Source organism: Micropterus salmoides, unplaced genomic scaffold, assembly GCF_014851395.1.
Source record: "Micropterus salmoides isolate LMB-PRFRI ecotype aquatic unplaced genomic scaffold, ASM1485139v1 Ms_hic_scaffold_11, whole genome shotgun sequence".
NCBI lineage: Eukaryota > Metazoa > Chordata > Actinopteri > Centrarchiformes > Centrarchidae > Micropterus > Micropterus salmoides.
In genome coordinates this window covers 29,136,740-29,154,551 of record NW_024040152.1, presented here as the reverse complement: position 1 = coordinate 29,154,551, position 17,812 = coordinate 29,136,740, and the positions used below count along the sequence as shown (strand labels likewise).

Genomic DNA, 17,812 nt, shown 5'->3' with positions numbered 1-17,812 from the left:
AAATGACTAAAACCCATTAATGCCTCAGGGGGATACTTAACAAATATCAAAACAACTATATACAACAGAAATATTTTAAGCATTACAGACTACTAGGCCCCTACTCACAGACTGAATGTCTCTATTGAATGTCCAGGAAATCTAAAAAAAAACAAAACAAACAAAAAAAAACTAATGTGCACTAAGCTACTAATAACATCACAATAAAGTAGGCTACAACACTGACGCTGTAAATCTTTAGGCTATAGGGTTTTCAACAGTAGTCTCAGTACTTACAGTAACACTAATAAGACTATTCCTCAATTTGATGTAGTGGAAATCCTACGACGACCCCTGGTGCCCCTACATGTACCCAACCATCAGGCCTATGTATGTAGTAAACATACAGGCGTTCACGCAATTGCTGTGTTCCAATTATCCACCTGGGGGCGCTGTATCCCTTCTCTGTAAGTATTCATGTGACCGCCGTGGAGAGGCGGGGTTATAATGTAACAATTTAGGTGCTACAGTAGAACCAACAAAGTATCCGCGCAAACCGAGCGCGTCGTTTTGCCGTTGCGCTCTGCTTTTCCTCTCACCGCGGATGTGTACAAGAGACCAGCTTCGGTCATCTAATGCCATTTGTAACGGAGGCGCCGCCAGAGGGAACGGGACTGGCTCATAACACATTCATATGAGGTGCGTAAGCTTGTGGCATATTAAGACAAGAGGGAGCTGAATACAGTGAATTCCTGCAAAGCGGCGGGTTGCTCTGAATAGAATGAGGTGCGGATCGTCTGAGTGCGTCCTGTGATGGATGCAACAGGATTATTCTCCTCGCACGGAGGAGGTTGCTCTGCGTCCCCCGTAGTTTGCGGACCGAGGCGCTGGCCTGTTGCTAGGAGACCTTTTGACAGCTGGGAGCTTTTGGAAAGTGACAGTTAATGCACTAATGGTGTCTGCTTATCTGGCAACCCAAACCTTCCTCCTTCGCCCCCCTTCCAGTTCCTTGTTGCACTGCTAGTCCTAATTGCATCTTGTGCGTAAAAGACAACATTTACGACTGTGGTTATTTTTCCAGTCAGGAGATTACAGTGTTTTGCAGGGAACAATGGCCTTCTTGTTGTGATTATCAGATCCTAAATATATCCACCTTCCGGATATGTTTAATCTTTTCTGAGGCCAAAATGATGGGAACTCATTATGTCTCAGTTAGAGGGTTTGGGATGTTTTGCCATGTCATTTTGCAATCAAAACTTCATAAGCTATGTGGACCTATATAGAGACAAATGGAGCAATGGCCAATAGAGATCCCCACATAGAAAGAGATTGAATATTAGCCCTAATTTGCATTCTGGATGTGAGTACATTTGCTTTATTTTTGCTCTCTATAAACCACATCGTCAAAAGCTTATATAGGCAAAGCTATGAAATGTGCACAGCGTGTGTCAGCCTGTTTTGGGGTTGGACCACAGGATAAGCTTCTTCTATCCCTCATCAGGCAGTAGCAGTTGCCTTGTAGCCATGCGTCTGAAGGTCACTCATGAACAGATCGATAACTAGATCTTGCTGGGGACTACAGTCAAGAGAAGCCGGTATACCCTCAGATCTGCCTACACGTAAGGTGAACCACATACATACACAAGCTTCACTCTATAAAATATCCACATGAGAGGACCTGGGGCAACTTATTGTACAGTGAGTGAGTAGTAGTTCAATAAGAGTATGCAGAGAAGCTTCTGACCTCTGTTTCCCTCCTGTGCTGTATCATCTTGCAGGAAACTGGGGGATATCAGATCCAGGTATGTAGCACATTATGTCAAGGTTGTAGCTACACCAGAGGGACTTGGTGTAATTTAGACTCCCAGCTTGTTTTGAGAAGCGCTGAGCTTGTTTATTCCCTTCCGTGAAGTCTGGCTGCCTGTGGCTGTCACAGCCGCTGTGCTGCACATATAAAAGGCCTTGAAAAAACAGCCAAAGTGAGTAAAGAATTGTCAAAGCCAAAGCCAGTGTAGCTGAGAGAAGGGAGAAGTCAGCATTAGGCTTGACAAGCGGTTGCATCCCTTCACACATCGCACAGGAGGTTGTCACAGTGCGGCTGGGTCCAGTGGATGGACTGAGTAAAGCTGACATGCTGCTCTGTCCTATCAGGCTGATGTATGTTCCCAGTGAGGAGACTGCAGTCCTCAGGAGCCACATAGCACCTCCCCTCCACCTCCACCACCATCTCCTCTTCCTTTGTCTAGGGGCATGCCTTCTGAACCCAGCCTCAGGTAAGTGGCCTGGTCTTCCCATATATAATGTAAATATTAAAGCATGCTCAAAGCACATGGCACAAACAGAAAACATCCGTAAGTAGCAGTTACTGTATATGCACTGAAAAATGTATCGACTATTTAAGCAATTGTAGGCAAAGAGCCACTTGCTTGCTGATGGGACTGAGAGCACAGTTCTTTATTCTAACCCGAGGAAGATCCAGGGAAGATCAATATGTTGTTCGATAAAGGTGCTCCTAGTGTGCAGGCTACTCTGGCTTTCTGTTGTTATCCAATTTATTGCTTGGACGTAGTGGAGATTAGACAAGGGTAAACCCACCCAAAGGAGATGGTCAATTAAAAGACCAAAACCAAAAATTTGTCCTCTTCTGAGAACTGTCAATACAAGCTGTCTAGCTCTCATCCTTAAGCCCATTCATTGCTACTGAACATACTTTCTACTGGCGTAAACCTTTCAAAACAGGTCATAAAGATATACTTTAATCTGAAAGAAAAGGTTAAATAGCTTCTTGAAACAGCTGAGCATTGTATTTTTAAGCAAACTGTACTAAAACAAAGGTAAATTGTGTATTTGTCGGTGAGTATTTACAGCAGCAGGTCGGTGGATGTGGGATTGCCTCGAAATAAACTACAGTGCCCATGTTCGTTGTGACAAAGAAACATGTCGCCCCATGCAATTGGGTGGTTTATTTATATATTTTTTTAATAGTTTATGTAAAACATTGGGTATATCGCACTGAGGAATAAGAAATGTCAGGCTTTGGCTACACAGACAACAGTACAGTAAACTCGCTGGATTTGGTCATTTCATGAGTGTTGTTAACATTAAGAAAAATACAGAACATTGCCAGACCATTGCCCTATTTCAAATCGATTTGCCCACCTTTTCCTATGTAAAATTGAATCTGCCTTTTTATTTTTATAAAGTCACTATGTGTAGCATTTTATTGATTTATTAACATTTTATATTTTATTAACATTTCTGACTTTGTGAGCATTGCTGTGGCAAGCAGTGGAATCATCAATTTTACAGATCAAGGTCGGTTTTCTAGTCATCAGGAGTACTATTCAGCCTGTGAAAACAGTTGTATAATGTATTCCGCAGGCCTGGAGGACCTTTGTCAAGTTGAAGAAAAATAACTCCCGATGATGTCATCTTGGTTTGAGCTTTCGGACCACTATTTTTTAACTGCGAGCCTGTGGTACAGAGTAGGGGCGTGGACTTTGAAAGACGTGGGCAAGGAGTCTAGCAAATTGGATTCTATTGGTTGCATTATGGGAAAGCCATCTCAGCTTCTCCTGCTTCAAATTTGACTGTTCTTTTTAAAAAATCAGCCTCTTGTGAATCAACTGATGAAAGTTATAAGATAAAATTTGTATATTCATTAACATCTAGTACATTATAGGCCTCTACCCCTCAAATCTCCCATACCACTTCTCCCTCTGTGAGTTGTGAAATTGTGTAATTTCCCTTCCCTGTCATCCTGCACAGCAATTTTGTCCTTTTCTCCCCTGGCTCTTCCCAGCCCAGTCCAACCGCCAAACAAACAGCCTGACTCATTGTTCATCCTACCTCTGGCCCGTAATGCGCACACGCATCCACCCACACACACCCATTATTTCCTCTGTCTTGAACCACATCACCATGAAGGTGACAGAGCAAGCCTCCTGGCAGACAGCAGCATTTAGAGTGACTGTCGCAACTGTAAGCGGACAGAGATGGATTTGGATGGACAGGGTGGCGTGCTGCTGATGGATGAGTACAAGCGGAGAGAGACTTGAGGATGGGTTGGAAAACAGGGTGTATTTGGTGCTACATGGATCCACAGAATATAGTCAGTCAATGAGTCAGTCAGTCACAATGTTTTAAACATGTTCTGTAGTCGGGGTGTTATTTTCTCATCCACCATAAAGAATCTGACTGTCACGATTTGTTGTGGCGAGCAGGTTGGTGGACCCAAATGCAGGACGCAGAGCGGAGCAGGTACAGTTCAAAAGGTTTATTAAACCAAAAGCGAGCACACTTACTGGCAGAGTGGCTGACAAACAGAGTCCAACAACAGCAACATAGGACAGAGCATATGAACACAACAAAACACTGCAATGATCGGACAAAGACTAAACAGAACACCAGGTATATATACATACACAGGGACTAACGAGCAGGGCGGGAACAACACAGGTGACAGGGATCAAGGTAAACAGGCAGAGAGACAGCAGGGAGAAACAGAGAGACTAGCAGGCAGGCAGATTACTGAGGGGGGAAAAGACAAAACACAAGTTACTCAACACTAAACACCAGAGTAATATGAATAAACTAATACAAGCAGACAGATCACAAATAAACTAACACCAACAAGGAACACAGACAGAAGCTAAGATTAAAGAGAACACAGAGCAGACAAAGGCAACATTACACAGAGGTACACAGACCAAAAGTAAACACTAAGACATGAACTGAGACACAGAACTAGGAGCTAAGATGCAGAGCTAACAGAGAACACAAGACCAGGAACCGAACCTCAAAACAGGAAACATGACAACTGACTAACAGAATGGAGTAGGGAACAGAGGCGGAACCGACTGGGAACAGGACAACAATAAACATGGAACAGAACAGCAAATTAGGGAAATACCAAAACACAACAAACTATATAACAGATACTGGACAAAGAACAACAGACAGAACCAAACCCAAAACTCCTCAACAACTCTATGACAGATACTGAACAGATCAAAATAACAAACAGTGAAGTACACGGACCAGGAGTAGATTCTAAGACATAAACACAAGACATGGAACCAAAACGCAGACTAAATAACAGATACCTAACTGATAGATGAATAAACTCAGCACTAAACGGAGCAAATGACAGGACTAACATGCAGATACAAAACCAAACCCTCAGAATCAAAACCCAAAAACACAGCACTCAGGACAGGATCGTGACACTGACTTGAGAACTGTGAGACATACTGATGGGCAGAAAGCGTGGGGAAAATAGGGGAAATGTCAATAGCAAGTGTCACTTGTCAACATTGAAGTTAATTTAATTCTTGATTTCTTGATTTTAATTGTACATCTTGTACATATAAATAGAAAAATTACTACTATTAACCTTTGATCATCTCTCACTAAAATGCCATCAACTGTCACGGTCTGCTAGTGCATAAAATATTTGTACCTATAAATTAGACTCTCGCCTTTTTGGTTGTGTACTGCTCTGTCATACAAATATTAGTGGTACAATGAACTAGGGACTATACAACTGGGATCTTCACAAAACAGCAGCACTCTGAGCTAAAAGCTAATGCTAGCATGGCAACTAATGCTAATGCTGACAGTTAAGCCGGTATAATCTTAATCATGTTCACCATCTTAGATTGTCATGTTAGCTAATTAGCACCAAACTAATGTTAAAGGGTCACCAAATACAAATTAATATTCATGATAACATTGTGGCAGTATGGTTATTTGTACCAAATTTCATGGAAATTTACCCAATAATAATTTATAATTTATATTTGAGTCTGGATCAATGCACGGCTGGGTAGGTTCAGAGATTAAAGTTGTACATTTAGGAGAAATAAAATCGACAATACTCTTTTGCAAATTTACAAGTAAAAAACTTAGTAAATTTGTATCTTCTGAGGGGGTTTTTTCAGTCACTAATAATACAAGACAAGAGTCACTGCAGATGTAAGAGAAGAGGAGGAAATTATAGACAGGTAGATATGAGGGACTGCAACAAAGCCATGTGTCACATCTTAGTCTTATATAAATGTCTGTTGTTCTTCCTCAGTTTTTTTTATGCTTTTGGTCTTTGAACAGAAGGAAGTGTATTCTAATACTGGTTGGTGAAAGTACCTTATATGTGATGGCTGTTAAAAAAAACATCTGCGTACCCTGCTTTTACAGAGCCTTTAACACAAATATATCTAAAAAAAAAATACACGAAATTCTGAGTTTTCCCTTGGAATATTACCCCCTCTCTCAGCCTTATATTTATTTATTTTTACCTACAATGGACTTAATACAGTGTCGTAGAAAGCAGTTTAGCTGTCAAAAAAATGTAAAATAATCCTTGAAAACTTCATGGCCAAATTCATTGCAAGGGTGTAATTAGCATAATATGTTGATTTGTTTTCATTTAAGCAGCCTCTCCCCAAATGGGATATGTGTTAAAGGTTTGAATTGTAGGCCCAATAGTAGTTGTAGTAGCAGTAGTTATAGTACCAGAATGAGTGATGTAAAGTTAGTTGAAACAGTGAAAGTAACAGTGCCAGTACTAGTACATGTGTTAGTTATAATCCTTTTATTATTATCATTTTATTATGTTAATATATCCAGAGTTTAGACTAACTCCAGTTTAACAAGATATCTTCTGTGTGTGTGTGTGTGTGTGTGTCTGCAGCAGTAGGGAGATGCTGACAGGACAGAGGCTCTGTCAGTCAAAGTCCCACCAGGACTTGGTCCTCTCTGCCCTCAACCAGCAGAGGAAGGATGGCCTGCTGTGTGATGTCACCCTGGTCGCCGGTGAGCAGAAGTTCCACGCCCACAAAGCCGTCCTGGCAGCGTGCAGCGATTACTTCAGGGTGAGTCCTGGACCACATTATATACCTGTAAAATGTACCTATGTTTTACAAATAAGGTTTGGTATTAAACAATTGTTGTGCTCAATGGTTGGAGTCATATCAAGGATTGCACACTTATCAAGCTGATGTTTGCCATTCCATAAAGAGCAGGTATCATTCAGGCAGTGTGGGTGACAGAGGTGATGATAACGTGTTGCATAATTATCTGAAACGCTGGTAGATTGTTTAAACTGCAAGAAAACTTGCCTTACCTTTCTGCTGATCCAGCAGAAAGAACTCCATTAGCACAGATTATCAGTGGAGGGTTATAAGGTGTTAAGGGGCTCTGCCGTGCTGCCAAAAAAACTTGAAGAAACAAAATTTTAAAAACATTTTTTTTTTGTCATGAAAATGGTAAGGTTTGCATGCCACCTGGATCGGGCCCGAGTGTAAGGCTTTCGTGTGCTCTCTTGCCGGGACTTCAGTCTGATTCGAGTTAAGTCACAGAGGTAGCGTTAGGTAGATTCACGCTGTCAGACAGCCAGACAGGAGATAGGCTGCGGAGGGAAAAGTGCACCGATGAGATTTGATTTAGGGACACAGAGCAGATTAGGAAGTAGAAATTAATCCCTCTTGAAAATGAGAGGCAGATTAAATATGTCCAAGTTGCTCAGGGATTATTCCTCCTGTGTGCGAGTGTGTGTATATGTTATTTTTACTTCTCTCTGCAGGGAGTTGAGGGTGGGCGAGTCACACTCCTCCTCACTCCCCCTTTTGTTCGTCCTCTTCACTTTTGCTTTCCTTTTGTTCTTCTGCTCTGTTTTTTTTAAAATGCCGCCCTTTCAAGTCCCCGCTGTTGTTCCAGCACTCGTTTATTAGATCAACCTGCTACAGTAAAGCAACAAAACTCACTCTTCTCCCTTGTTCATCTGTAGGAGCTTAACAACATTAACTTCAGTTTGTCATCTGACTCCACTGATGAGTTTCATTAAGTTCACTTCGCTGAGGAGATGGAGGTACATTGTGTCGTAATTGGCGACTGTGTTTTCTCTCTCTCGGTGTGTGCCTCTTTCTTTCACACTCAAAACACACATGCACACGTAGCAGTGATTATAACACATTACTTAGCCCAGCGGACATGAGTGATTGTAATGAAATACCTGGACAAGGGCGAGTTGTTTACCTGCGACTCGTTCTGAATGTGTCACCTGCCTCTTCCGATGCTGTCACATTACTAAGATGCCTGGGTAGCTCGGGGAGATACAGCCAAATCAGTCACACCAGCATCACACGGCACCCTCAGCTAGACCGCCCACACGCACACACACACACACACTGGATCTCTCCTTGCTTCATTTGTAATACTAAAAAATAAAGTCTGCTAGCCCTGGGTGTCAGGACAGAACTCTAAATCTATTATTGTCTCTAAGAAACATTTCAGGCTGTGTGTACAACCTGTACTACACAGGACTCTGTTATTGCTTTAACCTCTTTATGAAGTCAGTGTATAAGATGAACTGTACAGTATTTTGACCACGTGACTTGTAGCTGATCACTCCTCTGTGCCTTCCAATATAGCTTGATATGATAATGTGAAATCCATCCACGAGGGGAAATTTGGTGTACAGTGTTCTGTATTACACTCACCTCAGTAATCTGCCAGTGAAAGACATTCAGTACTACACTCAATGCATTGCTCCTAAGTTGACATTTAGTGGATTTTCCTTCCAGATATTTGCAAGTACAAAAATCTTAGCTTTCATGCAGCATTTAAAAATAAAAAAAAAACATTAGAGAGCGATGCATTTATATACTATATAGAAACAGACAAGAATACACAAGTAGCCTATGGAAACAACAGGCCCCTGTATTCCCTATGTGCGTAGCTGAGTTAGCTTGATTTGATTGTTGATGAGTTGACACAAGCCTGGATTTTTCAGTTTATTTCTGGAGCTGTTGTCATTGCAAGCGTGTCCACAGTTCATGAACTTTTTGGGGAGAACCCCATACCTAAAAGTTGTTTTCAGATAGAAGTGGTTCCTTTTCTTAGTGGGACGATTAATAATGTTGATGTTATTATGGTTTTAAAACGAGAAGTTATCAGACCATTGGGACCAGAAAAAACATGGCGTGTGTGACATTTGGTAGTAATCTGCTTTATAAGAGAGTTTGGCAGAGTTTCATTTAGTAGATTATTTGTAAGATAAGCTATTGTGACTGGCAAGCATTTTATATTATGGACATCCCAGGTGTAGAACAAACACAAAGTTCACTAGTACCAGGCTTCTAATCCACTGAACACACTAATTTTGCACACATCACTTATGGTCCAACTTAATTAACTTGTTATTCTACTCGTAAACAACAATGGAAATGGAGCACAATATAAAACACAATAATACCACCCACTGTAATGAAACAAATATTTCATTTAAGTGCTGTCATATGATCAGCACTCAGCCAATCATAGTGAGGGCTGACTGCTGTTTCTTCTTTCTACTCGTGCTGCCTGCATTTAAAATAAGAGGGCACTGTTATTCAAGACAACGTCACACTTTCAGCCTGATAACAATGGTTTAGCCATGTTTTAGGAACAGGGTACTTGAACTAATTAATGCAACATTTTCATCAGACCACAAACAAACATATCAGAATATTATCAGTACAGCTAGTATTATCTTTGAAAGGTGTTGTGTGTTTCACTGTCCAGACAGGGTTCACAAGTTTTCTGCTTTTTCAAAGGGAAAATTCAGTGATACACCCTGAGCCCTTATAAAATACTAGCAACATCCTTAGTCAGACACCACTGATATCTGCACTGGTCTTCAAAAATAGCAGCTGAGCCTTGGGCATAGTAAGAGTTTTCCATGTAATCACTTATGATTTATCTGCCTTTGCCTGCCTGTAAATGTAGCCACAGGCCCTTAGAGAGAAGCTAATATTTCACTCAGACTTGACAACAAGCTCACTGATATTGTAATATTTCACTGAGTGCATGAAAGAGTCACAAGTCCTCTCTGATATGATCACAACAAGCAGACACACATAAATTCTGCCGGCAGGTCAGGCTTACTGCAGCGCTGCACCCCCACTGCAGCATCATGTTAAAGGACAGCAGTGAGCGGGACTCTGTGGCTCAGTGTGTCTCTGCGCTGGATCTATAACCCAAGTCAGAGGAGCCATCCGTCACCACCAGCTCTCCCTCAGCTCCTCCACCAAGGTCAGGAGCATTCATGCTGGAGGCGAACGGCTCTGAGAACACTCTCGGGGTGCCCTATCTCAACCTCTCTGCTCGCCGGAAAACACACACTAACACGGAAGCAAATATGCAAAGCGCAGGGAGTTTCACTACCAAATGTTGTCTCCCTTTTGCATTCTGCTTACGTGTCCATTCAACTTTCTATGTTTTACACTCAGGCACACACTGACCACAGCTTAGCCACCATCGCTCCCCAAGTTAAGCCAAAGGCCTTCCTGTGCTCAGTGGACCAGTGGATTTTTAATTAGCGCAGTGGTGAATCAACAAGGCTGAGCTCTGAGGAGACATGTGCAGGCCTTGGTTAAAACTCAGCATGGCCTCAAGTCAACCCTGTCTCTCACATCACCCTCACAATCACAGAGGGGTCATTAGCAAGAGGAGGGGTGCCTGGTTAAAGTTCATGGGTGCTATGAATCAGTCAGAATTGGCTGAGTTTTGGGATTTGAGTTTTCGTGACGCAAAGAGATGCAACACTGACTGGCCAGCCTGAGGGCCTTTGAAGCTTGTAATGCACTTATACGTACAGATCGTGCAGAATGACTGTGCTGCAAACTGCTACTGTGATTTAAAGATATGTGAAATTGCAAGTTAGCTAGATCACTATCCTGAGGCAAGGAAACTGTGGGAACAGAAATTGTCTACAGCAATTGGATTTACATTTCAAATGCAATATATGGTGTCTGTTTATCCCATTACAATCCAGAAGAAAAATATAAACTATAACCGTAAAATCTTCATCGCGGCCACATTTGACCAATCACCGTTTTCTCACTCCTCCCCTCTGCACTGCTGCGCTCTGCTGGTTGGCCCCGATCAATGGCTCTGTCATCCCCTCATGGTGTGACACCAGTCAATAGCTTTGATTAGCAAGCAGCAAGCTGGACTCACACACAGCAGGGCCAGACTGCAGAGGCTGCATCCGCTGCTTTGATTTCACATGAACTGTGGCGTGCACATGTGTGACTGTGTATGTGCGTGACAGGACGAGAGAAACACGGAGAAGCTGTTTAACAGAAAGTACTGACTGTGCTATATAATACTCCAGTGCCAAGGCAGGTAAATCAATAAAGAAGGGCTCCAGGATGTTGTAGATGGCAGGTTTTGATTAACTATGATGATGTTTTATCAGCACATACACATACAAAACCGTTCAGTCCTTTAATGGTACAACAATTTACATACAGTATATAATATCATCAATCTACAGAGTCTACATTGGAGGAGTGGAAGCCATCAATGTCCTTTTTTCTGTGAAACAGGTGAATTTTTAAAAATAATTGTTTCAGTTGTTGTAACACTCATTTGGCCACAAGAGGCACCTGATTTCACAGATAGTTTTTTTTTTCTTCACTCATAAACACAGGAGAAAAAACAATTTAGATTAGAATCAGAAAATGGATCACCAGAAACAAAAAAATCTCACTTGCCTCTCATTTCTTCCGTAAAAGTCAGAAAATGCAAGATAAAATATCTATGATGTGGTGTTCCCTCAGCTAACCTCCGTGTATGTGTCATCAGGCTATGTTCAGCTTGTGCATGGTGGAGAGTGAGGCAGACGAAGTGACTCTGCAGGGAGTGACCAGCATTGGGCTGAAGCACGCTTTGGACTTCGCCTACACTGGACAGGTGAGTCTGAGCAATCGCCACCTCAGCTAAACAGACACAGAGAAGAGCTTTGCACACAGAAACTTAAATGTCACCTACAGAAAATCACACTGCTTAATTGGGAGGCGATAGTTGGGAAGTGCTGTCACAAAAACCGGAGAAAAATCTCTCAACAGCAGTGGTGAAAGAATTATTCAGATCCTTTACTTTAGTAAAAGTAGAAATAACACAAAGTAAAACAGTCTATTCCAAATAAAGGTCATGCATTCAAAAAATTTAGAAAGCAAGGTACAAAAGTACAATCAGCAAAATTATTGACCAATCAATCATTAGGCCATGTAGTTACTGGGCCACAGCAACCCGTTCTCTAACTATGGCCTAATGTACATTTAAACTGTCCTTGAGTCCTATCCTTTCCCAAGCAAATACTGTAGCAGATACTTGGCTGCTAACCTGCTTAGGCTGCCTTACAGTGGCCGGCCCAGCTGGCTTGATAAGCAGTCTTACAAATAGGTCATGATAAGCAACCCCTCTGGCATCAGAAACATTTCCGCACATGTATCTTTGACCTGACTTGACAAAAAAAGAAGTTGTTTCAATAAGGTGTAACTGTTGTTTGGTTGAGTTGGCCCCACAACCACACACTCCAAAGCAAGCTAACATCAGCCCCTGAGAAACATGCTATCTGTACTAGACCTTTCCTTCTTAATATTCAGTTATCATGTATGCATTCATGTGTAAGCAGAGTTTTTGTTGGTGGTTCAAGGGGTCTGATTTGAACAACTTTACATATAGTTGAGTAGTTTAATTTACAAACAAGTTCATTATATTTTATAACCAGACCAAATGTTTGCATGTAAAAACTCTATCTGCAAGTAACTAGTAACTGGAGATTGCACTAGTACAATGGAAAGTGCAGCATTTCCCTTTAAAATGCAGTTGAATAAGTCCAAAGTAACAAATTTTAATACTGGAGTAAAGTATGAATACTTTAGAGTTGTACTTGCACAGTTGTTACTTTTCACCATTGCCAAATATGTCACCAAAATAAATCAAAACAGGGCATTTGCAGATTACCACTTTAATCTCAGCAGCAGACGCTTCCACTGCAGCATGCCTTTGGTTACAGTATTATCCAGGAGTGTGCAGGTGTTGTATCACTCTGTTCTCTGTTGTCACACTGCTAAACATTATCTAAGATCTGAAGAAAGAATTTAATTCAAGAAAGCGTGAATAAAGAGCGCAGTGTTACATGTCCATACTAAAGCAGTGACATAGTCATGTGAGTGAGCTCACTGTCCTTGCCTTCTCACCCCAGCAGCAAAGAATAAGTGTGCGATCATTTCTAATAACCCTCCTTGACCTTGTTAGTGTCAGCGATGCTCGATCCAATAAGCAGCCTAGCGGCTTATGCAGTACACTGAGAAGCCATGGACTTTGCAATTACTCCTAATTTTATTTTAACAGTGGAAATGAGCAAAGAGTGAGTCGGCTGGGCAGTGTAAGTAGGTCAACAGCAGGCTTGCAAGCCGCCCTGCTTAGGTTGGCTCAGCTCCTGTCTGCCCAGAGGAGATGATAGCAGATGAGATGAGGGCAATATGCTTATCCCCACAACGTAAATAATGACCTACTAAAAATCCTTTGGCCACATGTCATAGGCCAGCAGGGTGAGTGAGGAGACATGCTGCCACAGGCAGTTAGTCACTTGAATGAAATTTTTTGCTGCATTCCAAGACTGCTGTGGATATCTCAATCAATAAAACACTTGAAACATCCTGCAGTGTTGCCAAAGTTGTGTTAAACACAGACATGACATTTCTCAGACAATTCTGTTGTTCTGAGCTGAAAAGTGAAGTGAGCCTATACATGGGTCAGCTACAGGGTAGAAGACATTTATATTCTGCCACACAAGCATCTCCTTTCATTTTACCTTCTCCTCCGGGTGAAGGCTTGCAAGTAACAAGTGCAATAAATGTCGGTTTACACAAGAGCTCACTGTACTCCCACACTGAACCAGCCACCTTGTTATAAAACTGACTTCTCCTGTGTGAGGTTGAAGTGCTCTAACTGTAGTGGGCCTCTGGAGTGGAGAGGAGAGCGTTCACTTACAGTATTACAGTTATTATTTTGGGTTGCCTTCATTGCTGCTGCTGCTGCCAGGATGCTAATTGCGTCAAAAAGAGGGCGGAGAAAAAAAGAGTGTTTGTTGTTTTTGATCACCTGTGGACCTCCGCTTATACTCATCAAATCAAAAGTAGTGGTGATATTTAAAATAGTTGTGTAGCTTCGAGTTGAGTTTTTATGTGAATGGTGATCAAAGATTTAAGTTGTTGTACTCAGTGCATACAGATACTAGAAATGGAAGTAAATAACCACTTTTTACTGCTCTCTATCTTAATGTGGTAAGCTTATGGAAGCCCATAGATTGTGCTGGTGGTTAACTGGACCACTGCCCATGCCTGGCAGGAAACCATTCTGTGATAAATGGAAATGTACAGATGCAGCTAATTGCAGAGGGAAAAAATACTTATCAGCAAAGCTTGCTGGGATTTGTTCTACGTGACTTTAGTTACAGGGAAAATATTGTATCATAAACAAAAGCTAGACGATTTTCAATGAACTGTTTACATGAATGTTAAAGTGGTTAAAATAGCACAGCAAAGCGTAACTGATAACAAATTCTAAAATGTTTTTCACATCAGCAACAATAAATTGGCAAACATGCACTGGCAGAGTGGGACATTTCTGTTCAAATTTGTTGTCAAGATGAAAAACACAAACTGGCTTTTCTTTTCAAAAATCATAAATAATGAATAGGCTTTAGCAAAATATGATACCCATGAGTGCCGCTTAACAATGTTCAGCCCACTACTGTATCCACAGCAGTGAGAGGCGCAGGAGACAAATGATGAAGTCATTTTTTTCTCACTTCGACTACTGATGCAGTCACGCCTCTGTGGCTATGTAGGACAGTGCTGTTGAATGGATTATCAAAGGTTTGTTCCTGCCCTTTAAAACCAAAGCAAATTTCATTTGGAGTGGGTGAGTCCACTGTGTGAGAGGTAACATGGGACATTTATAGTCTGATTGGGCTATTATTCCAATGATTAATGGAATATTTAACTCCATGTGGTTCTGTAAGTGTGCTGAGAATAGACACAAAAAAAGAACATAATACCTGGCTCTGCTCCTGAGAGCCTAGCAATGTGAACTGGCTGCGTTACAGAGCTTTATGTTGCATATGGGTGGGTATTATGAAGGAAACAGAAGGATGCTTTCAGCGGATAATTTCTGCTGCTGTTCATTTAGTTCAACAGGAAGCATTTTGGCGGAATCAAGACTGTAATAACTGCCTGAATATGTTGCTTTGCTGGGAGGATGATAATGGTGAATCAAGGACATTGGTAGAGCAATTCTTGTTATGCTGTGCAATCTGTCACACTCACTTTCCCTGTCTCTACCTCACCATCTAAAACATATTTAATAACCTGGAATACAGACACAATTCTCAGTCATTCTTGACTAAAATCAACCAATAACAAAAAAGGAAAGATGGATAATGAAATTAGATATAGTATACTGTCTGGTTTTGGACTCAGGTCACACAGTATATGTTAATGACTCAACCCTTACATGCAAACATTCCACATACCTTTTTTCAGAACACACTATTAGTGATAATTAACCGGGGAAAAAACAAAACGTTATTACCTTGTTTTTCACCTTTTTCAAAACGTATTGATGTCTTTTAACATAGCCCATAAACATATACTTCATGCTTATAGACATTGTGCTGTAGTGGTCAATGACTGGCCTTAGTCAGCCGATAATAGGGCTTCAACAAATCGTTTTGTCTTTAAAATGTCAGATCATCGAATATGACAAAGAAAAGCAACATATACTCACATTTGAAAAACTGGAACCTAATAATGTTTGGCATATGTTGCTTGTGAAATGATGGAAATAAAATATTAATTAATCATCAGTACAGTTGCCAGTTAACCATGTCAGCTCAAATCACAGTGCCAGGGTGAGCCAAACAGGAATAATGACCTGCTACTAACTGATATTGCTTATAGTGAATAAATAAGAATGAGAGCCTACATCCATGCTAGGTGCTCTTTGAGGTTATACTAGCCAGTAAAATGTTTTCCATGTTCACCATCTTAATTCACATGATAATACAAGGTAAGGTAATACAAATGTTATAAAAAATTTATTTAAAAAAAACAGCTAGTATGCTTAACTATCATAGGAAGTGGTCAGTGAGTCTGATAACCAACTGCAACCCAACTGCAGTGAAACTGAAGCATAAAAAAAAAGAAACCTAATGACCTTGTTTATCTCCTCTGGTAAGATCCTGCTGGAGCCGGCGGTGATCCAGGATGTCCTGTCTGCAGGCAGCCACCTTCAGCTGCTGGAACTCCTCAGCCTCTGCTCCCACTACCTCATCCAGGTACACACACACACACACACACACACACACACACATACACCATTGTCCTCTTGTGTGTGAGCATGAGACATAATAAGATGAATCAGAGGTATAAGCGCTTCACACCACAGAGCTCCCATCAGGTTAATGGAAATCCTGTAATATCATGGAGTTTTGAGAGGTGTGTTCCCTCAGGAACAGTCGGGTGATTTGATCCTGTCTGCAGGAAATATCAAAGAAATGTACAAATGGGCCACTTGAAGTGAAATAGCTTTTACATTATGACGTTTAATGTGTTAATATCAGAATCCAAGTCTGAACTACACTAGAAACCAGAAGTATTCCCCTTTAGACAGAGCAGCATGGACCAGGATTTTAAGTGCTCCATCTTTGTTGTGGAAAATTATGTCCTGTAATTTCACAAAGGGATTATAGTGAATATATTGATACTTGCTGCTTAATTTTTATGAGAAAAATATTGACATGGCTTCTCATCTTTTAACCAGCAATGGAGTAAAACACTAGTAAAAGAAAAGAGCCACCACCATCAGGTTGTCACATGTACCAACATTACATTGTTCCTCCGTCTTTTGACCACCTACTGTCACTTAAGTCAAACATGCTTCTTATGATCCTCCCTTTCAAATTTCCCTATAAAAAGCAGCAACAAATGCGGCTTGTGCTATTAGGGGCAACAGTAACATTAATAAAGGAATTGTTCAACATTTTGGTAACTACACATGTTCACTTTATTTCAAAGAGTTAGATGAGACGATTGATGCCACTCTCATATGTGTATGCTAAATATGAAGCCAAGAGACAGTTAGCTTAGTACAAAGACTAGAAACAGGGGAAAACAGCTAGCCTGCCTCTGTCCAGAGTTAACAACATCTGCCCACCAGCCATCTAAACTTCAATAATTAACGTGTTAAATCTGATATGTTTAATATGTACAGAAACCTAAGTGTAAAAACCGCAAGATTGTTTAAGGGGGTGTTATGTGATTGATTATTTCTTGCCTCGGTACAGTCACTTCTTTTTGTATATATTAAACAAAAAAAACATTAATTTGTGAGCTGGTCGGTGGATTTTGACCTCTTGGCAGAGACAGACTAGTTGTTCCGGTTTCGAGTCTTCATGCTAAGCTGAGCTAACTGTCTCCTGGCTTTAGCTTCATATTTAGGATACAGAAATGAGGGAGTGGTACTGATCTTCGCATGTAAATCTCTGCAAAAAAAAGTGTAGCTCCCAAATGTTGAACCATTCCTTCAAGCTTGCATCACTGCAAAGTTTGATTTCAAAAGTAATTCATGTACTAAACAAGTGATGGTCAGCGTCAGCTAGAGAGCAGAAGCCCTCGAGGCACTGTGCAGATACAATATATTGCTCAATGACACTTCACTGGGGTAGATACTTGTCAACTAAGTGCCTGAGACCAGATCTCTTCCAGAACTGGGCCACCCCGTTGCTTATATTGTGTATTTTATCACCTAGACCAAGATGGATCTGTTGGAACAGAGGCAAACTAAGTCAGCCTGCTGTCCTCTGAGTACACAGCCAAAAGCTGCTGTAGATAAAGACAAATCAGGTTGAGGTTGTTGCAGAGCAGAATCACAAATATTTCATACACAGCGTTATATTTTTCCCTGGAATTCATGCTTTTGCAGTGGTTCTATAGTAACT

The 17,812-nt window shown here is 41.1% G+C and overlaps 1 protein-coding gene across 2 annotated transcripts in view; it reads left to right on the top strand.

The window, feature by feature from the left end:
- Window positions 1–515: 515 nt before the first annotated feature.
- The window catches only part of klhl32 (kelch-like family member 32), a 37,528-nt gene continuing 20,231 nt past the window's right edge, over window positions 516–17,812 (top strand). Inside the window, exons 1-5 of one of the 2 annotated variants that reach the window (XM_038712152.1) lie at window positions 516–678; window positions 2,131–2,252; window positions 6,674–6,851; window positions 11,608–11,715; window positions 16,052–16,150. In XM_038712152.1, coding sequence (XP_038568080.1) covers window positions 2,230–2,252; window positions 6,674–6,851; window positions 11,608–11,715; window positions 16,052–16,150 — 408 coding nt within the window. In that variant the 5' untranslated portion in view covers window positions 516–678; window positions 2,131–2,229. Of the gene's footprint in view, window positions 679–2,130; window positions 2,253–6,670; window positions 6,852–11,607; window positions 11,716–16,051; window positions 16,151–17,812 lie in introns of both variants that reach the window. The other variant, XM_038712151.1, reaches the window with a different exon arrangement.